The sequence below is a fragment of the Mustela nigripes genome, chromosome 8 (genome assembly GCF_022355385.1).
Source record: "Mustela nigripes isolate SB6536 chromosome 8, MUSNIG.SB6536, whole genome shotgun sequence".
NCBI classification, from domain to species: Eukaryota; Metazoa; Chordata; class Mammalia; order Carnivora; family Mustelidae; genus Mustela; species Mustela nigripes.
In genome coordinates, this window is record NC_081564.1 from 29,108,352 (window position 1) to 29,120,699 (window position 12,348).

The 12,348-nt window shown below is 49.9% G+C and overlaps 1 protein-coding gene across 1 annotated transcript in view; it reads left to right on the forward strand.

Annotated features, from left to right (window-relative positions):
• CDC45 (cell division cycle 45) overlaps nt 1–12,044 on the forward strand; it is a 33,083-nt gene extending 21,039 nt beyond the window's left edge. Inside the window, exons 14-19 of the mRNA XM_059409063.1 lie at nt 3,573–3,711; nt 3,795–3,878; nt 5,225–5,343; nt 7,829–7,905; nt 10,314–10,380; nt 11,917–12,044. Coding sequence (XP_059265046.1) covers nt 3,573–3,711; nt 3,795–3,878; nt 5,225–5,343; nt 7,829–7,905; nt 10,314–10,378 — 484 coding nt within the window. The 3' untranslated portion in view covers nt 10,379–10,380; nt 11,917–12,044. The remainder of the gene's footprint in view (nt 1–3,572; nt 3,712–3,794; nt 3,879–5,224; nt 5,344–7,828; nt 7,906–10,313; nt 10,381–11,916) is intronic.
• The last annotated feature ends 304 nt before the right edge of the window (nt 12,045–12,348 follow it).

Sequence of the window (12,348 nt, forward strand, 5' to 3'; positions counted from 1 at the left end):
ATGATTTTGAGGTCATATCTAAGAAACCATTTAAGAGCTTTATAATTTGGGCCTTTACATTAGATCTGATTCAGTTGAGGTATATTTTTGTGTCGGGTGCAAGGAACGGATTCAACTTAATTCTTTCGCATGTGGCCATCCAAATTGTTCTAACACCATTTGTTGAAAAGACTTCTTTCCTCCATGGAATCATTTTGGCAACATGTTGAAAATTGTAAGTGTGGGAATTTATTTCCAGACTCTCAATTCTGTGCCATCAATCAGTAAGTATATCTACCCTTGTGGTAATACCACACTGTTTTGATTACTATCACTTTATAGTAAGTTTTGATTAATCTGTGTTCCTTGAATTTCCATATGCATTTTAGGATCAGCTTGTTAATTTCTGCAAAGAAGTCAGATTGCATTGAACCTATAGATAAATTTGAGGAGTATTGCTATCTTAACAATATTAAGTCTTCTAGTCCATGAACATGGAATATTTTCCCATTAACTCAGATCCTTGTTAATTTCTCTCAACGATGTTTTGTAGTTTTCAGAGAATGAATTCTTCTTGTACTTCTGTGTTAAATTTATTCTTAAATATTTTATTCTTTTTGATGCTATTGTAAACGAACTTGCTGTCTTAATTTTTGCCTGGTCATTTCTATTACATAGAAATACAGTTGATCTTTGCAGATTGATCTAGTACCCTGCAACGTTATTGAATTTGTGTAATAGCTCTAATGGTGTTTTAGTGTATTCCTTAGGATTTCATATATACAAGATTTTGTTATCTGCACAAAATCTGCACAAAATGGTTTACTTCCTCCTTTCCAATTTAGCTCCTCGAACTTCCATTACTATCCCTGTGCATTTTTATCTATACCTCCTTTTTCTCTTTTTATATTGTCTCTGTCTTACTCAATTTTTATTCCATTCTCAGCACTTTCTCCTCATGTGGAAAGCAGCTCTGACTCCGGAGCTAGCTCACTCTGGCCCCCTAGTCTCTACCATAGCCCATTGCACTTCACCACAGCTCCTTGCACTCACCTGTTCTTGGACAGGGCAAAACTCTTGCTTTGGCCTGCTATTCCCCAGTTGCCTGGAATTTTCATTATTCTTAGGTCCTGCCACTTCCCTGCTCCCTCCCACACTGACTCCAGCAATACAACAGTCTTGTGGCCAGTTAATGGTCTATTCCCCCTGCTTATATTTATTTTGAGATCTGTAGTGTTCCTTTATTCTCGTTTTGTTGTGAGAGTCCTAGATTTTTGGTTTACAGAGTGGTTGCTCTACCTATGTTTATCTAGAAATTTGAGGAAATGCCATAACCATAGTATAAACTGTTACTGTCCTCATCCCAGAGTTGATGGAGCATTTTTAGACATTGTCTACTGACTTCTTGCTATGAGAGGACATTTATTCCCCTTTTGCGCTCCTTTCCCCTCCTGTGGGTACAGTTATGCCACTATTTGTAGCTCCTTTGTAACTGTAACACGCCTACATCTTGTTCTATCACCATTGTCTCTTGTCTCCCTACTTTGTAAGAAGAGGATATTAGCATTCTTACTTTTCTCTTTCCCCATAACTTTCGCTTTGTAAAATTTATACTTTTACATTTTCAGGGTTAATAACACTTAATCTTGGGTTACAGAATAGAATGCAAGTTATCTCACCCTTGGCTATAGGTAGATTCTAGACGATGAAAATCAATAGTATTACTTCATTGTGCTAATAAAATATAACAGAGTCCCTCATGCAGTGATTATAGTACTTTCTGGTACTGCTCTTTGTTTTTCCTGGAGATTTTAATTGCTTTCTTTTCTATATCCCGTTTCCCCCAGCTCTCCTTCCAGGAGATATCCCTGAATCCTTTTTGTCCAGGAAGGCCTGGGGTTCTGTCTTCTGACATCAGCCTGGACCTGCAGCTCTCTAGGCCTGCTGTTTGCTGCCACCACTGTTGGCCCTTGACTGTGCCGTGGGTTAGAGCCAGTGTTTCTTAGGATCCTTATCTTTGGTTTTTTCACTCTTTCATTTGAGAACACAATTCTCAAGTAACTTTTTAAAGACAGCACATGTGCAGTAAGCGTTCTAGTTCTTGCATATCTGACAATATCTTCATTCTTCCCTCCTCTGGTACCTGGTGTAGCTTATTTACAATTCAATGCTGAAGGTAATTTCCAGGTAAATGTGAATTCCATTGCTCCCTTCCTTCTAGCAGGAAGTATTGCTAATTGAAATCTGAACCTTCTTGGTTCTTGTTTCTTTGTAAATGCATTCCCATCCCACCAAAAGAAGCTTGAGGGATTTTTTTCTTTTCTTTTCAGTGTTCTGTGATTTCATCATGACATGCCTAAGATGGATCTTGCTTCATGGATCGTACTGGGTTCTCAGGCGAGCCCTTTCCATCCAAAGTCCTGGATCTTTCAGCTTAGGAATGTTTTTGTACTACTTCTTTACTACTCCTCCCACACATACATACATCACATACATTTAATTCGTTCTTTCCTGGCTTCCTGGAACAATGCTCTGCCTCTCACTTGTGCCTTATGTTTTCCATGTCTGTCTTGTTATCAATGTGAAGGAAGCTTCTTGACTATATTCTCTAGTCTTTGAGTGAATTTTGAATTTTTTTTGCAGTCATTTTACTTTCCAAAAATACTTCCAGTTTCTGATTGTTCCTTTTTCATGGCATCCTGTTAGTGATTTTTGAATTTATTTGTTGCCCAGTCTCTTTGAAGATATTAATTAGAGTTCATTTTAAGTTTTCTTTTGTTTTCCAAATTATGTGTTTCATCTAGAGTCATTTATTTAGGGCACAGACATTTCTGAAATATCTGTTGGTCCTCACTTTCAAGAGGGTGGGTGTAGAAGCCTGGTGAGGCCCCTGGTCTTTGGCATAGCCTGCTGGCTACAAGGCATTGCTTCATCTTGGTGGGTAGGGTGTCATTATGACACTTTGGGGCTCTTAACTTCTGGATACACTTCTCCACAGAGAGTTCATTTTAATGTATTTAGAGAAGAACCCTCCTTTCTGGGAAAGATAAAAATCCACCCATCAGGTGGTGGGGCACTGGTCCTCCATTTAGCCCTTACCCTAGCCCCACCTCTGTCAAAGTCTTCCGGGCTTTCCAGAACCTCCTGCACAGTGTCTTCCCTCTGTTGGCTTTCGGTTTCCTGTCTTCTGATGCCAAGAACCCCTTCCCACCTTTTATATTGGTCACTGTGGGTTTATACATGTTTTAATCCTTCTTTCCTTCTTTCCTTCCTTCCTTCCTTCCTTCCTTCCTTTTTCTTTCTTTCTAGAGAGAGAGAGAGAACATGAGTGGGGCTTAGAGGGTGGTTGGGCAGAGGGAGAAGCAGAGAAAATCTTCAGCAGGCTTCATGCCCAGCATGGAGCCCAGTGTGGGGCTCAGTCTCACAACCAAAACCAAGAGTCAGATACTAAACCATCCAGGCACCCCTAATCCTTCCTTTCATATGCTAGGGAAGGCAGGAGGAAAAGAGTGAAACTCATCCCCGCCCACACTCTTAGGAACCAAGTGTTCTGTTTGTGACTCTGTGCCAAAGTTGTGTCTGCCCTGTTATAGGAGTAACCTGGACAAGCTCTACCATGGCCTGGAACTTGCCAAGAAGCAGCTGCAAGCCACGCAGCAGACCATTGCCAGCTGCCTTTGCACCAACCTTGTCATCTCCCAGGGGCCTTTCCTCTACTGCTCCCTCATGGAGGTCAGGCTTCCCAAGGACAGATGGGTCCCAGCACATGCCTACCAACAGCCCGCTCTGACTGTCTCTGTGTCCTCCCCGTGCAGGGCACTCCGGACATTGCGCTGTTTTCCAAACCGGCATCCCTGACCCTGCTCAGCAGACACCTGCTCAAGTCCTTCGTGTTTTCGGTGAGGAGCTGGGTGGATGGATGCCAGAAGGTAGAGACTCAGAGCTCTTGACCTCCCCGTCCCCGGGACAAGTACGAAGGGACCTCGCGGAGGGTGTGGGGCTAGGGCTATGTTCAGCTCTGCCAGATCAAGGAAAGATGAAGTTGGCAGTAGCACAGACTCGCTTCCCAGCAAAAGTTTGTTTTCTGGCCTGGCTTTCCCTTTTCCATGTGCAGTTCCATCTTCTGTATGGCCTAACATCCTTCCTTTCTTGGCCAGGGACACCCCTCTCCCCCAGCCCAGCTAACATCAGGGCCTCACTCCGCTTCCTGGGTGAGGGTTTATGCTGGGGGCTACTTTAAACAAAATGTTTAATAGGAGGTTGACATCTCCTATGGCTGAACTGACCTCTAAAACAATTAGCTGATGATTATGTGAAGACAATCAAATGATGACAAAAGATGGACTAGGGACAAAACACGAGCTCGAGAGTCCTCTAGGCTCTGTTCAAATCTCAGCCTCCTCCTTTACCAGTTGGGTGACACGAGGTCAATTATTTGATCTCTGAGCCTCGGTTTCCTCATCTGGAAAATGGGCGAATTTTCCCACAGGACGCATCACTTATCAAACTTTTTTTTTTAAGGTGTTATTTATTTCTTTATTTGAGAGAGAGAGCATGAGCGGCAGGGAGGAGCTGAGGTAGAAGCAGACTGCATGCTGAGCAGGGAGCCAGACACAGGGCTGATTCCAGGACTCTGCGATCATGACCTGAGCTAAAGGCAGATGCTTAACCCCACCCCACCACCCTTCAGACATTTCTTGAGCAACCCCCACCACCCAGGCTCTGATGTCATAGGATGACCAACTATCCTGGTTCATGCCCTGGGATGCCTCTTCAGTCCTGCACAGACCAGGATAACTGGTCACCTTTGTTGTAGCATGTGGGTGCAGTGGGTACAGCAGTGAAGGAAACACTTGAGTCTCCGTGTCAAGGGAGTATACATGCCGGCAGAGGGGATAAATGAGGAAGGATTTTATGCAGTGTCAGATGGTGGCACACACCATAGACAAGCTGAAGCAGGATGAGAGGGAGGTTGGTTGGGGAAGGCCTCTGGAGGAGGTGACAACTGGGTCAGGACCTAAAGGAGATGAGGGAGGGAACTGCCAAGGGGTGTTGTCACAGAAGAATGCAGGGAACAGGGTGTCAAAGCCTGGAGGTGGCTGCATGGGAACTTGAGACTCTCTGATGAGAGAAAGCCCCTGGAGGCTTTTGGGGAGCGTGTGGCTGGCACTGTTAGGGCTCCTAGGTGCTGAGTGGAGTGATCGCTCTGTGAGGCCGTGATTAAGGGTGCACTTTGCCTCCACAGACAAAGAACCGGCGTTGCAAGCTGCTGCCCTTGGTGATGGCTGCACCCCTAAGTGTGGAGCAGGGCACTGTGACTGTGGTGGGCATCCCCCCAGAGACCGACGGCTCTGACAGAAAGAAGTGAGCTGGGTTTTGCATCTCTTGGGCATTGGGAGCCCCAGGGGTGTCACTGGCCTGTGGGCTCTGTGGAGTTAGGGGATCTTTGCCCTCAATGCCAAAGTGAGGACAGCCCCTTCCATCATGTGGCAGGACTTGGGGGTTTAGCTATGTGGGCCGCAGAGTTAGCCATTGAACTTCTACCTTACCCCTTGACTGGACTTTGGAATGCTTCTAGTTTGTTCACGGCCTCCCTCCCAGGCAGCGGTGTCTGGCTCCCGGAGGAGGACCAATGTCAGACCACCCCCAGGAGAGACTACACACCTACAGTGAGGTGTGATTAGGTGTCCCAGCTCTGTGTGGACGTGGGTAGGAACCCCAACCCTCTCTGGTCCTCAACCCTTTTCTCTGAGGAGCAGCTTATACTGAAAATCTGAGAGGTTTCAGGTCACCCACCCCAGAAATTAGGCTACACGGGCAAAGTTCCTCGAGAACAGCTCTGTGCGACGCCTTCAAAACCCTCATGAATGATCATTCACTAAGAGTGTTGTTTGGGCCTCACACTAACCCTTGAGGAGAGCTGGGCAGTGTCTCCCATCCCTAGCCCCACCACCTGGGTGAGTCAGATTCATTGCTCAGTGAATCCCAAATCTAGGCATTTGCTGAACACATTTTTTAAAAAAAATTTTATTTTTTAAAGATTCTATTTATTTATTTGAGACACAGAGTGAGTTAGAGAGAGAGAGAGAGAGACAGTACAAACTGGAGGAGGCACATAGGGAGTGGGAGAAGCAGGCTCCCCGCTGAGCAGGGAGCCTGATGTGGGACTCAATCCCAGGACCCTGGGGTCATGACCTGAGCCGAAGGCAGACACTCAACTGACAGAGGCACCCAGGCATCCCTGCCAAACACATTTAAAAGTTCAGTTATAAGAGCTGGAATATGAGAAACTGTTTAGTGGTGTGTGGGGGATGTGCACCCCCAGAAGACCTGCCTGCCAGAGTTTGCTACCCCGTTGGAAGCTGAGCTCACTTGTGCCCCCCCGATGGTTTGGGTGGCGGGTAGAGGGTCCAGCTCCAGCCCCAGCAGAAGCTAACACAACAGCTTAGTCACTCAGACCGTGGGGTTGTGGCTGCTTGTCCTCCCTCAGCCTTTTCTTTATTTAGCATCTAGGAAACATTTTGGATTTCCGTCAGTGGTGTAGTTCTGTTTTGTTTTCTCGCCAAGCATCAGCCCTCTGTGCACATTTTTACAAAAGTGATTTCTAACCATAGGAAGCCTGTTAAGTGGATGACAGTTTACATGTCATCGCCTATTGGACGTTCAGGCTGTTTCCGACTTTTTGTTATAGACAACATACCGGTGGATTTGTTAATGCGTAGGCTCATCTTCTTGCGCTTTTGAGAAGCTTTTCTCACTGTCTTCTCAATGTTTCCCCTACATCTGCTGGCCTAGGTTCTTTGCATCCTTCTGTAGCAAGGTCAGGTTTTCTCCTGCCCCCCTCTTATCCACACCTGGTTTTGACCTACAGGCTGGACCCTGGGGGTTCCCTGGTTTTCCCTGTGGCTCCCTTCATGCTCTGTGGCCTTGTGACTTATCCCAGGGGCTAATGTCACCATCCTTGGGGGTCTTTGTGTCCCTGGCAGAGTCAGTACCCCAGGCCTGGTGCTCCCCAGCACATCCCAAGAGGTGACCTTGGTAAGATACTGACAGCTGGCAGCAAGACACCCCCATCCAGCTCCCTGGAGCGGTGGCTTAGGGAGCCAAGGACCACTCAGTGTCCTGTGCCTCTCAGTTTTCCCAGTTAGCTCTTCCTGGCCTCTGCTGTGGAAGACACTGGTCTTGGATCCGGATCAGCCCTAGCCCTGCTCTTGTGAGCTTTGACCTCCTTCTGTGTCTGCAAAGGCCATTTAGTAGCAAGTTGGGAGAGACAATGGACTTTTTTAAGATAAGTACTTGCATGTTGCTGGGCTGCTTTCCAAAGCCATGCTGTGGGTCTTGGATTCATAGTCACACCAGGCGGAGCTGGCCAGGGGCTCTTGGGCTGGGTTCTCAAGGCAGCCAGCAAGCCCTTCCCCCACGGGCCACCATGGCCACCTGCGTCCTCTATCTAGCCATCGATTTGTTGCTGTACGTGGCTGTGCCAGTCAGTGGTTAGCTCTGCCTGCTGTGCCCAGTCCCATGTGAGAGCTACTGTGGGGACTGTGGGGGCTGGGAGCACATGCCCCTCCTCTGCCCATCCTCCCTGACCACAGCCAGCACAAGAGTCCTTTCCCCATGATGCACTTCCTCCATGGCCAGCCCTTACTGCCTGCACAGTCCTGAGCACCCCCTGGGTGGGTGTGTGCTCCTGGCCGGCTCCCTGCCCCACACCTTTGCACTCAGCAGCCCAACAGGCAGAACTGGTGGCCAGGGAGGAGTCTGGGCCAACTTCTGTTGTCTGTCCCAGCAATTTAGGAAGGTTCCTCACAGTGGGAGGGCCCCCAACATCCCTCTTATGTGTCTACAGCTTTTTTGGGCGGGCGTTTGAGAAGGCAGCAGAGAGCACCAACTCCCGGACGCTACACAACCATTTCGACCTCTCAGGTAAGAGTCTAGGGAACTGGGGCCCTTACAAGGTCAGTGCTGGCCTTGAATCAGGGAAGCTGGCATTGACAGAAATACCATGTCAGCACCACTCTCGCTTTCCTGGAGGCAGCCCTGGGCCTGGCTGCTTCAGGCGGCTCAGGGAGCTCTGGGATGCGCAGGGCCCTGTGCCTCCTCTATGGGCCCTGATGGGCAGCCAAGGGGGAACAGGTGTTGTCCATAGAGCCATGGCCTGGTTTTGACCTTATAGTCTAGTCCTTGAGAACACTTCCTGGAGGAGTCTGGAGGACTGTCACTAGAGCCCTCTGGGCCAGCCTCACGCGTCAGGGTCACCATTCCCTCCAAGGATGTGCTGGTCGCCACTGCAGACCAGCAGCTCCTGTCTGTGTGGTCGTGAAGGGTCCAGCATCAGGCTGCCATGTGATCCTGTGTGACCATCTGGGCACTGGCCCTGACCTAATGTTGCATGAGTCCAGGGAATGGAAGAGCCCAGTCCAGGTGGTGGCTGTGCAGGCTGGCCAGTGCTCCCCACGACACCCCACAGCTTCTCCATAGCCCATTGTGGAACATGGGTTATACGGGGCCACATATGCTTTTTCTTCTAGCTGATAGATATTTTTTAAAAGATTTTATTTATTTGACAGAAAGAGACACAGAGGAGAGGGAACACAAGCAGAGGGAGTGGGAGAGGGAGAGGCAGGCTTCCTGCCCAGCAGAGAGCCCAATGCAGGGCTCTATCCTAGGACCCTGGGATCATGACAGGAGCCCAAGGCAGAGACTTAACGGCTTAGCTACCGAGATGCCCCAGCTGATAGATTTTTAAGACCCATCACCACTTTGTATTGGTGTGCTTGGGCTGCCCTAACAACATACCAATAGATTAGGGGGTTTAAACAATAGAAATCTCTTTCTCACCATCTGGAGGCTTGAAGTCCGAGATCAAGGTGTATACAGTGGCTGATTCTTCTGAGGCCTGAGGCCTCTCCTTAGCTTATAGATGGCCATCTTCTGGCTGTGTTTTCCCATGGTTGTCCCTCTGTGTCTGTGTCCTAATCTCTTCTTATAAGAACCCCAGTCAGGGGCGCCTGGGTGGCTCAGTGGGTTAAGCCTCTGCCTTCAGCTCAGGTCATGATCTCAGGGTTCTGGGATTGAGTCCCACATCGGGCTCTCTGCTCGGCAGGGAGCCTGCTTCCTCCTCTCTCTCTCTCTGCCTGCCTCTCTACCTATTTGTGATCTCTGTCTGTCAAAAAAAAAAAAAATCTTATTTAAAAAAAAAAAAAAAAAGAGCCCCAGTCAGATTGGATTAGGGCACATCCCTATGATTTTGTTTAAAGATCTTCAAAAGCCTCATCTCCAAATCCAGCATGTACGGCCTGAGGTGCTGGGGGTTAGGCCTTCTACACATGAATTTCAGGAGAATATACCTCGGCCCATAATTCCCACCTGTCAGAAAGGACAGTTTCTTACGTCACATCGACCGATCTGTTACAGTGAGCCCCTGGCGTCAGAGACCCCATGTTCACCCCAGCTGCCTCGGCACCTAGAGCTGCTCCTTCATGCCAGGTCCACTCAGGCTGCAGCTTTGTGTTGGGTGGGTTCACCCCTGCGGCAACACCTCCATTCCTACTTCATGCCCGAGATGTGGGAGAAGCTGGTGCTGGCTGACCTGGAGGATATCCCAGCTTCTCACAGGGAGAATTTGTGGGCTGGCAGTCGCTTGGCTTCCCGTGGGGGAGGAGAGCTGGGGGAGAGGGGACTGCATAGCAGAGGGCAGGCAAGCACCCTCCTGGGTGGGCTGGGCCTAGGTTTGCTGGAGCCATGGCCTGTGACACAAGTGGCTCATAGGACTAGGCTGGCCTGGTTTTGCGCTGTTCGAGAGGGCCCCCGGAAATGGGGGCATTTCGTGTCGTGTTTCCCTTCTACAGAAGAGGATACTGAAGCAGAGAGACTGACCAGAGCAAAGCTGCAGGCTAACCTCCTGCCGGACCTCAGGGCCTCCTGCAACGCACAATGGGGCAGGGAATTGTGTCCAGCAGGGCGGGAAGGCCTGTCTCTGCCTGGACCTGTTCTAAACCATCACATCCCTGTGTCTCCATTGACTGTCACTGCTGGTCCCCTAGCACCCTGGAGGGCCCTCCCCACAGACTATAACCCCAGCCAGCCTCACCAACTGGGCAACCAGCCATTTCTGAGGACTAAATACAGAGGACAGAGAAATACAACCTCTGAACTCAGAATATTCCAGGCCACTAAGGGGCTGAGTACATTTTGGAATGCACCAGAGGGTAGTTCCCATCTTGGATAACCGGAAAGAGGGAGTTAATATACCCTGCCTTGTTTTTCCTACAGTGCTTCACTCTCAGCCCTACTCCTCCCCCTCACGAGCTGTTTTTCTTTCATTACTTCAGTAATTGAACTGAAAGCTGAAGATCGGAGCAAGTTTCTGGATGCACTTGTTTCCCTCCTGTCCTGAGGGTGAGATGTGGGGGAGGGGTGGGATGCTGGAGGGTTCTGGTGGAGGGGAGTCCTGCTGCACAGCTGGCCTTGTTAAAGTGTAAAGAGAGCCCCCCACTCCCTCCTTTTTCCTTCCTCAAGCCAAGGCTTCTTCTTGTGTTTCAGACCCAAGCAGGGTTTCTGAGGAGATAATGGGGGCAACACCTTTTTCCCAAGGATGTCTGTCCCTGGGCTGGTGGCAGTGTCACAATGGGATATTACTAAGGGAGCTAATTTCATTAAGCTCTTTGGACGCCTTCAGCAAGAGCTGGCATTTACCCTCTCCTGACCGCACCATGGTCTGGGCATCAGTGAGGGACATGAAGGCCTCCTGGCACTGCTGGGGGAGAAGGTGACCCTTAGGGGTGGGGAGTCTCCTGGAACTTGATGCCCTTGGCAGCCTTAGATCAGGCCCTGGGCTAGAGCCCACAGAGGCTTCTACCCAGGCTCTTGCATGCTCGACTTGGGTGAAAACAAAGCTGTTGGCAGCCACACAGCTGATAACTAGGAAATGTTGTCTCTGTGGGCCTTGCATGAGCGTGATGCTGTCACTAGGCAGTCCATGACGATGCTCCCCAGCCAGGGCTCTTCCCAGTGCCACACATGCCAGCTCTTTCTTGAAGAACTTCTTAGCAAATGGGCCAGGCAAATGGGCCCACTTCTCAGCCCAGGGCCCCCCACACTGCGGATGCCCACACCCAGCCCTACCTCTCCCTGAAGCCCCGGGCTGGACTCACCGCTGAGGCAGATGGGCCTGTCAAGGCCTGTCCCCTCCTGCTCCCCCACCATCCCCTGTGAGCTGGAAGCTGTGGGGGGCAGATACCCTTCTCCTGCTGGGGCATCATTTGGCTCTGCTCAGGATGGTAGAGGGGACCTCAGGGACCCACAGTCCCTCTTTCAGGGTCTGCAAGGGTGTATAGGGCTTCGGGTAGGGCTTTGGGCTCAGACCCATTGGGTCTTTAGCAAGGTGTGCTGGGTACCTAACTGGGCTCTGGCTGTTTCCTCAACTGAAAGGGGGCCAACACCCCATGGACAATGAGAGCCAAGCCTTAGGATGGGGGCAGGGAATAAGTTTATGACCCACATCAAAGGTTACTGGCAGGGGCTCTCAGGGAGGTGGCTGGTGCCTCTGGCTTCGCCCTTCCCTGTAGGCTGCTTAGTGATGACACCAGCACTGCTATGTGTCCTGACACCAAGACTGGGTGCAGGATGGGGCCCCCTGGGGCTGAGGCAGGTCTGCAAGGATGATAGGGTGGTGAAGGGCCATGAGGCCCTGAGGGTTCTCAAGCACGTGACAGCCTGGACCCAGCTGGAGGGGTGATGTGAGGCCAGTGGGCACCTCTTTGGCTCTAGGGTGGCTCTCCTCCCAGGGTCACCACCTTTCTCCCCTGTGAGTGGTGGAAGCTACCCAGAAGCAAGCCCATCAGGACAGAGGGAAGGCCTGGGCCATTTGTTTAATTCATAGGGCCATCAGAATTGTTGAAAATATACTTATTTTTTCTTTTTTTTCTTCTCTAGAGTTTGATCTCTGCAGACACGACTTCCTCCTTATTTATATTAACTGGATTTTATTTAGACTCTAAGTTATGGACATAGTTTTAGATGCAGGGACAGCTGGTTTTTAATGGAATAAAATGTTCATTTTAGTTTTGGTGCCTCAGTCTGGGCTGTGGTCATAGGGCCAGCACTTGTTTTTGTGCTGAGGTTTCTATGGGTACAGAGGAGCCTTTTCCTGTGCCTGGGAGACCTCGAGGCCCAGCAGTAAATCAGCATGGGGGATGGCTTCCTGGAAAGCAGCAAATGGAGGCCGGGCAGCTCAACACCGAAGCTCCACACGGTTCCTGCACCAGCCACTACCCAGCCATGCCAGCCGGGGCCTGGCTCTGCCCTCCCACCACCTTTTCCTGTCCTCCTGGCCCTGGCAGCAGCTCAGGCCCACCCTCCTGACTG